This window comes from Triplophysa rosa, unplaced genomic scaffold, assembly GCF_024868665.1.
Source record: "Triplophysa rosa unplaced genomic scaffold, Trosa_1v2 scaffold139_ERROPOS793776, whole genome shotgun sequence".
Taxonomy (NCBI): Eukaryota; Metazoa; Chordata; class Actinopteri; order Cypriniformes; family Nemacheilidae; genus Triplophysa; species Triplophysa rosa.
Window position 1 is genome coordinate 784,545 of NW_026634143.1, and position 9,232 is coordinate 793,776.

Consider the following 9,232-nt stretch of genomic DNA (forward strand, 5'->3'; position numbering starts at 1 on the left):
AAGGAACATTCGTTTCGCCCTTGATGGTGCAAGCTTAGTTCAGTGGTTATTCATTTTACTTTTTCACATCACAGTCATTGTGAACAGACCATAACAAATAATATATTCCAGATATAGTAGCTGAATAGAAAAGCAGGGGGCCTAAAATTGATCCCTGTGGCACTCCATGCTTTATGCTTTCACCTGACCACTTTATATGTAACAGGTTTTGCATTGATCCCACTGTTATCATTTAAACATTCCAGATTAACTCAGCCAATCTCATGGGTCTATTATGAAGTTCATTCTGAAGTCAAGATGCTCTATTTTAACTTGTTCCTTCACTTTATTCCAAAACATATTTGTCCATTACAAGACACCAGACAAAACAAATGACATGCAGACATACCGTGAGACAGTTTGTGAGGTTTCATTATTTTCCTGCCACTCTCGCTTTATAGAATATAAAAACACAACTGATCCAGAGAAAGAAAACCAAAGAAAATCATCTTTTGTTGCATTCTAGTGATATTTAGTGTTCATAAACAGTTTTTTTTCACGTTTCTGTGCAGTTCCACTAATTTCATAACTACAGCATAGTCTGCGTGTGAAGATCTGCCGGTGTTTTGTTAGTTATAATAGAAGATATTTAATTTTTGGCATTGCTGTGCACCACTCGTATCCAGTGTACACATTTCAGGTTGTCTATATTCAAATATAATTCTGTGAAAGTGTGTATACAGCTATTTGACTATAGCTACACATAGAAGAAGTGGCTGAATGTATTTATAACATATTTCTGTTGAAGTATTTTCTTAATTTGCTTTTGTTGCACTGATGCCAGTATTTTTATTCATTTGAAATATTATTGTTGAATAAGATTTTGCTCATGCTGTCCACCTCTATCTGGATGAATAAAAATCTCAGTCAGGTGTAACATTGCGAAATGTGGCCTAATGGACGGACATGTGCAATCTCTTTATCATGTGCAGCTGGAATAATGATATGAAAATTCCCCCTAAACTTATAGATACGCCATCAAAAACATAAGAGCAAATATACAGAGAAACACACACATATTGATGGTCCTGGAGCAACATTTCTTTCAATGAAAGAGCTTCATTGCCTTCACACTAACAACACAGATACACAAACACGTGTAGAAAAATACATAATTCAGATCACATTTAACCTTCTTCTAAATTCATTTGCTCTCTTTGTATTTATAAAAGCAACTTTATTTAAAAAGTACACAAACTTGACTGACATCTGTACTTATAAGGCAAAGTTGTCTTAGTACATCATCCACTCACTATTCCATTGTTGCAAAATAATTCAATATTTATTATTAAAAGAATATCATATCATAACACACACACGCTTTATGAAATCTTAACATAACTAACAGAAGAAAAACAAATACTGTACTTCTGTCATTCACCGGGTGATTCTGAGTAGTCGCAGAAAAATATTTACAAATCACTTTTTGCAAGCTGCAGTCAGTCACACAGATGGGAGCAGAGATGCTTCTGTCACCTGGAGAAGATGGAGAGTATCAGGACAACAACTGTTGCTGTGAGTGATGGAGTCACGGCCAGAGAACCTCCACATTCCATCGAGTTCTCCTGCAGACCAAACCAAACAAAACTGTGTCCAAAATCTAAATAACATGCTGCCAGACATGTCTGTAACATTCCGTCCAATGAGATCACACACACACATATATACTGTACAGTATATATATATATATATATATATATCTCATAATCCAGTGCGTGCAGTGTAAGGATTGGCTGAAGGAAGACAGATGAGTGTTATTTACAGAAACACTCACTGTAAACTGTCAGGTGTCGGGTCTAGGCACATGTCTCTCTCTCCTGCCGTTGTGTATGTGACTGTCCCGAGCGCGTGGGTTTGTTTTGACAGCTCCATGTGCTCACTGTCTGCGTGTGTGTGTGCCCTGCCCACCCCTTCCAATTATTCCCCGTTTAGCGCTTAGTGTTCTCACATGGTGTTTTCATTAGTTCTCCCCTATTTATTTCCCTGCCACCTCATTTTGATGTTTCTTACCAACGCTGGCTTATTGCCTTCTAGTTGTGTCTTGCCTAGTTTTCTTCGTGTTTAAAGGAATTATTCTTGTCTCATCGAGTGGAAGTTTTTTGGATTATGCTCTCTTCCATTTTGGATTTCTGCCTTATGTTCTGTGTTAAGACTGCTCTAGTTTAACTGGATTTTTTGACTCTCGTTTTTTATTTTGCCCAGTCTCCAGGTCTCTTTTTGTTTGATTACTGCCTGCTTGTGGGAGTTCCCCACCGCGTCAGCGCCGCCCACGATCGGCTCAGCCTTCTCACGGCCCCCGCATCACCTGCCGCCAGCTCATCCACCCTTGGTCGGTCCCCTTCCTTTCTCACGGACTTCTTGCCTGTTGTTTCCCACTTCCAGCTCTCCACACCTCACCTTGATACTGACTTTTTGTGTGGAGCAGTAATAAACCTATGATTACCTGCAACTGAATCCGTGTTTATTCCCACCCCTTGACAGTAAACATTCATTTGAAATGATTTCCTTTGCATTAAAAACATGACCTGCTCTAAATGGCCTGTGTGTTTTCTACCTCATGATGGAAGGGGTGGCACGTGTCCGGTCGCCTTCTGTCTTTTTGAAACATCAGTCGTTCACACTTCAGAGACTCATTATGTACAATGCAGTTAAGAAAGATCATGGACCAAGTGTCTAAATCAATCAAAAAACATGAAAGGGTTATTACTACAATACATATGTCTCAATCTCATGGCTGCTTTCTCATTAAAGGGTCATGAGCTGGGCACTCAACATGACTGTGATCTATAACATACAGTATACTGTAAGTTTAGAAATCGTTGAAGTGAAGTTGTCAAAATGTCTGGTTTGTTGTTTCCTTATCAATCTGACGTCAGACAGATGAACACATGAGCACAAGACAGAGACAGCTGCCCATTCTGAAGGACTCATCCCTATAGCCTAATCTCTTCTGCAAAAGACCAGAGGATGAAAGGTGTTCTTTCTCACATGAAAAAAATACTTTAGTATACTATATAAATATATATATACTATAACAAAGTCCGTTTACAGAAGCCGTGCCACTCGGCTGCCATGTTTGTGACGTCCACAGTCCTATCTACTTGAATAGGGGAAGGCAGATATTTCTAATATCGCTAGCAAAATACACAATTAAACAGCATATTTAATTCAATTAGATCAATAATAAACATGACATGAACTGTCTCATAACTTTGGTTTGCTAAGCTTAAATTGTGCAAAAAATCACCTTTTTTTAAGCTCGCCTCATCTACTGCGCCTATGCACAGGCTGGCAAGTGCCTCACGAGAGCCCCGCCCCAGAGAATCCTCAGTCTTTACTGATTGATGATTAGCTGGTTTTACTGGAAGGCAGGACTTCCTTCGCTAGAGCGGCCATATGGAGCGTTGCATTCCTCACCATTCATTGTGACGGCAGATACGCATCTTGTTAATATTAATATCTTTGATTATAATGTCACTGCGCATCTTATGAATGGATAGGATTCTCTTTCCTGATCTAAACGCTCACAACAAAGAGACTGCCGAACCACGACAGACATTTTATACTTCCAGAATACAAATACTGTACTTGTTTTGTTATTGACACTTAGTGAAAATACATAAATTGCTCATGTCCAGGACGTTTGCACTTTTGAATCTAGGAGCAGAAGCATCTGTTTGTTATAATAAAGGATATACATGATCTCAATGGGGTCCAGGGTGACGGGTCCAAACTCACTGCAGTCACATTCATTATCTATGACCACCATGAAAAGATTACTGCTGGGAATCTGCTGGATAACAAATGATCTGAGGGCAGCAGAGAAACAAACATCAGAACAACACAGATGCTAATGTGCGTATGTGAGTGAGTGCTGAACGTACCTAACACAGCCTTCACACTCAATGTTCCCCACAGTTTCTTTAATGGTGCGCTCGGACACGAATGCTGGATATTCCATATCACAGGGAACCAGCATACTTCGGACTCCTCTATGAGCTGAGAGACAGACACAGACAAACAGATAAAGAGAGATGCGTTTTTCTAATGTTACTGCTAATGTTGCTGTTTAAGGTGCAATGTGGAGATTTTAGCGGCATCTAGTGGTGAGGTTGGGAATTGCAACTAACGGCTCAGTCCACCTATCCCTTTCCAAGCACTACGGTGTCTGATTTATATATTTATGAAACGCGTTCTGTAGAGTAGTTTGTCTTTTTAGGGCTACTGTAAAACCAACATGGGGAATTCCATGCGAGGGGACCCGTGGTATATGTAGATAGAAATAGCTCATTCTAAGGTCATAAAAACATAACGCTTCATTGTGTAAGGTCTTTATACACCTCTGAACACATAGTTATGTTGTATATTTTATTGCATTTCTGTCAATAGATATTCCTAAAAATCACACACAGCACCTTTAAGCCTGTATCGCACTGAAGCCTGAATGACACTGGATCCACACCGTGAGTCTGCACGCATCTCCTCAAACGGCGAATGCATCTAGTCATTAGTTTGCAAGAGTTTGGTAATGTCTTTAAATGCATCGTGAGCAGACACATGCATGAAACAAACCTTCAGCGGTGAGGTCAGAACACCACCAGCTGTACAGGTTGAATTCAATGAGAAGTCTGTCAAAACAACAGAAGACGGGACATGATGAACAACAGCAGGAGAAAGACGCTTGTCTTTAATGCCATTCATGACATTAAAGTCTTACATGACAAACTCTGCCAGCAGCTTCCGCACGGATGTGATGACAGCGAAGAACGGCTGCGCTCATAAGACAAGAAAAACAAATCGACAAGTGTCAATGAGAGAAAAATGCAGAAAGCAAAGTGAAATAGCTCATTCTTGAATATGAGTGCACTCACGTGTAAGAGCATGTGTGCTGTGTCACTGATCTCACTGTAAACTCTACAGGTGGCCTGATAGTCGTACATATTCACCCTGAAAAATAACCACAATGCATACAGTCTCAACAACACCAGTCAGGATCTGCCAAGAAGGAGAACCCAAGTGCAGGCAGTGGGTACAAACTCAAGACTTTTATTAATAAAATAAAAGACCCACGAGGGGGAAAACCAAAACTGAACAAAGACAAACTTCAAACAAATGCAAAACAAAGACTTCCCACGTGGGGGCAAAAAAACAGAGAAACAGGATAAACTAAACTTGAAATAAGTCCGGAACAAGACAAGCTATACTGGCGATGAGTAACGGACATGACATGACATGTCAAGACAAGTAAAACGAAACAGCACAGGACAGCAAACACAAGGGCATTAAATAGGGGAATAAGGGATAATTACAATAGGCAGGTGTGGGGAATGAAACACTGGCGGGAAGCTAAACAAGGAAACGAAGAGGGCGGGGTGAAAACACAACAGGAGAGCACATGGCCATCATAACAAACAATGACCATGCGCTTCCACACAAAACATGTGGACATGACAAACACCTATTCACATTCATGTATTTGTACAGTATATAAAGCTTCTCTCAATATCTACAGGTCATTGAATACTACTGCTGATGGTATTGTGTGGGTTCTGATATGATTTAGGAATAAATATTAAATGATAACTCTCATGCACGTACCTCGTAAACGATCCCATTGAAATGAGTTTGTTCATCACAGCACCCTCGGCTTCCCCAAAGAACACACCTGTCTGAAAGAAAGACACTAAGAAACCATGACGACACTATGCTTGAAAACAGCAAGTGTCCAACCCCTGTCAGTAAACATCACATGTATTAAACAACGCTGGGTAATATGTGCAGAAAAACATCTCTCACCAAAGACGAATCCTCAGCAATGATAATGAAGCCGTTATTGTCTATTAAATAACAGCTGATGTCCTACACAGATGAAAAACAAAAAAAATGCTAAAGCCTTTGCTTAGCATCATTTTTACTTTCATAATCATTGTTTATCTCCATTAATATTCATCAAAATAACTGCACATTGTCTTCAATGATTAGAAATCTGAACTGTAATATGTGAGTTTTTAACATGGATTACGTGTGTTATGACGTGTATACATTTTCAGTCAAAACATGAAGAGTTTGGTTCCAAAATGAGATAACTCTGTTTTTTAATAATTTTTTTATGATGTTATCATGTTTTTATTGTGTTTTATTGTTAGTTAGCTGTATTTTTTTAGTTATTATTGCTTAAATCAAAACAGACCAGGTGCAGCTTGATTGATATTAATTGGAATGCACAGTAAAAAAACGTCTTGGTTACGGATGTCACCTCAGTTCCCTGATGGACAGAACGAGATGTTGTGTCGAGCCGACAGATGGGGTTCGTCCTTGAGAACCAATCGCTTCCGACAACTTAAAAAAAGGCCAATGAAATTGGCGAATGAATTTGCATGCTGGACTCCGCCCCCGGATATCCGGGTATAAAAGGGAGACGGCATGCCTCATTCATTCACCTTTGTTCTGAGGAGCCTGAGACCTCTCACGACTGATGCAGTGGGCAGCACGTGTTGTGGCAAGGAGGACACAACGTCTCGTTCCCTCCATCAGGGAACTGAGGTTACATCCGTAACCAAGACGTTCCCTTTCTGTCGGTCTCTCGACGTTGTGTCGAGCCGACAGATGGGGTTCCTATGGAAAATGCCACAACACTGTGCCCTGTCACAATCTCTAGCGAAGCGACGGTGACTGGCCTTGACGTGTCAGCCGTGAGCACTACCGCAAAATTGTAACCTACCAGTGGGTAGGTAGGGGGTCCCAGAGCTTTTCTTGAAAGGTGGGAAGGCCCCTGCCTTCGGCCTCACAGGCGGCGGCCTTGTTTCTCTAACAGCGAGAAGCCGCCCGGTACCGTAAGGCCACTGGGTAAGCGCTACTTCCTCAAATGGGGGATGCGCTACAGAGACCACTTCCTACCGCAGGGAGGAGTTTAGTGGAGATACCAACATGGTCTCACCGTTAGGGGAGAACTCATGGGAGGAAAGTGCGGACGGAAGGAGTTAACCGCAAGGTGGAGGTCCACCTAGGGAAGGTCATGGGTTACCAAGGTGGGAACCAATCATGAGGATACATCAGACGGAACCGCCCTGCAGGGGGGTTACAATGTCCGGTAGCACTAGGTCCGGTTAGAGCTATGTTGTGGATAACTCAGTTGTACCCGGCCTAAGGGGCAGGGCTGCTCTGCCCAGCCCGCCCGCAGGAGGTGCTTGCTTAGTGATGGATGGAGTGCCTGTTCTTCACCCAGTGGGGGAAGAAGGGAGGCTAGTTTAGTACGCCGACCCCCCTAGAAGAAAGGGGGGAAGGTACTGTCATAGGCGTACACCCTACAGGCCGCCGGTCTTGCCTGATGCCTGCAAGACTCGAGCCGATACCGGTTTTACACGGAGGCTGTAGGACCTCGCGAAGGTGATGGGTGTAGCCCAACCCGCAGCTCTGCAGATGTCTGCCAGAGAGGCGCCTCGAGCCAGTGCCCACGAGGAGGCTATACTCCGTGTGGAGAGAGCTCTCACCCAGTGGGCGCGGGCGAACTTCGGAGAGGTAGGCCTTAGTGACGGCGTCCATGATCCAGTGCGCCAACATCTGTTTGAGACAGCCCTCCCTGCTGATCTCCAAAACAGACAAAGAGCTGCTTAGAGCTTCTGCGGCTCTGTGTGCAGTCCAAGCAGAGGTGTAATGCGCGTACTGGACACAACACGGATGGGGTTGGGTCTTCCTCCCCAGTGGGGAGCGCCTTTAAGTTCACCACCTGGTCTCTAGGGGGAGTGGTTGGATCTTTGGGCACGTAGCCCTGCCGGGGTCTCAGGATAGCGTGAGAATCACTGGGCAATCTGTGGACACGGAGAATGCTTGTAGGTCCGCTACCCTCTCGAGAGGCATCTCCGAGGGGCTCCAGGACCGCATCAAGGTCGCAAGAGGGTACGGAGCGCGGGTGAGGCGGTAGCCTTCCCGCGCCCCTTAGGAACCAAATGATCAGGTTGTGCTGTCCTAGAGACTTACCAGCAACTGAGTCGTGATGAGCGGCAATAGCGGCTACAGACACGTTCAGTGTGGAAGGGGAGAGATTACTCTCGAGTCTCTGGAAGGACAGCATGTTCCCGAGCAACTCCGCGGGTCTTCTCTTTGAGAAGAGCACCAGGATGAGAACAGGCACCACTTACAGATGAGGCACCACTTACAGATGAGGCGTCACTTCCTGTTTGCTGAGAGCGCGTGGTTTGAGTCGGAGCTCTTTCAAACTTATTCTTAATACATCGTTTATTCTTGTTATATCTTAAGACTTGTGTTTTAAATTGTTATTCACCGAGGGTAAAACATATCCTTAAGTATATCCCATACCAAAAATCGTCCTTAAACGCACCGATAATTTATTTTTATCGGATCACTCGCTATTAGCCTCAGGCTGTTAGCATTCCCATCCTGCCTGCTCACTGCTTAACACACTATTCTCATTATTACATCACTAATGGCTAAAGTTTCAGATGTGTTTGTACCTCTGTGTGCAGATGAGGAAACGATCGCACTTCAGTCGGAACTGGAGGCTGTGGAGAAGCAGATCCAGGATCTACTAGAGAAGCAGACACGCCTGCGAGAACGAAAAACGGCGCTGGAAACATCCAGAGCTGACGCTCGCAAATCCACGGTAAGTTTTCATCGCGATTTTAATACTACTTCCACTTCTACTCCGCGTGTTTCTCTGCACAGAGCCCAGGCTTCGAGAACACGGTCAGCCCAAATGAACTTCACTCCTGCACCGGCACACCCACGGCAAAAGGCGCGAGCTAGGACTGGAGCGATGACCCAACCGCCGCCACCGGTCTTCGAGATCCCGACCAGGAACCGCTTTGCCGCCCTCTGCGAGACGGAATGCAACGCTGTGGTCATCGGAGACTCAATCGTCCGGAACGTACGCGCTTCCTCCACTAAAGGTAAGGTGCGCACTCATTGTTTTCCTGGCGCCCGTGTTCTTGATGTCTCTGCACAGGTACATGCAAACCTGAAGGACGATGCTAACGTCGGAGCTGTCGTGCTGCACGCGGGGGTGAATGACGTCAGGATGAGGCAGTCGGAGATCCTGAAGAGGGACTTCAGGAGTCTGATCGAGACGGTACGCAACGCATCGCCCACGGCGAGGATCATCGTATCAGGGCCGCTTCCTACCTACCGACGAGGGAATGAAAAGTTCAGTAGACTATTTGCTCTAAATAAATGGTTG

At 44.1% G+C, this 9,232-nt stretch overlaps 1 protein-coding gene across 1 annotated transcript; it reads right to left on the bottom strand.

Moving 5' to 3' along the window:
- Positions 1-306: 306 nt before the first annotated feature.
- On the bottom strand, positions 307-5,898 carry LOC130549577 (voltage-dependent calcium channel subunit alpha-2/delta-3-like; the record flags this gene model as incomplete). The annotated part of the gene is made up of 9 exons (XM_057326822.1): positions 307-1,604; positions 2,594-2,673; positions 3,733-3,848; positions 3,924-4,038; positions 4,612-4,667; positions 4,757-4,809; positions 4,911-4,986; positions 5,638-5,708; positions 5,836-5,898. Coding segments are annotated over 9 exons (723 nt in total), but the record flags the coding sequence as incomplete, so codon positions are not given.
- Positions 5,899-9,232: the final 3,334 nt, after the last annotated feature.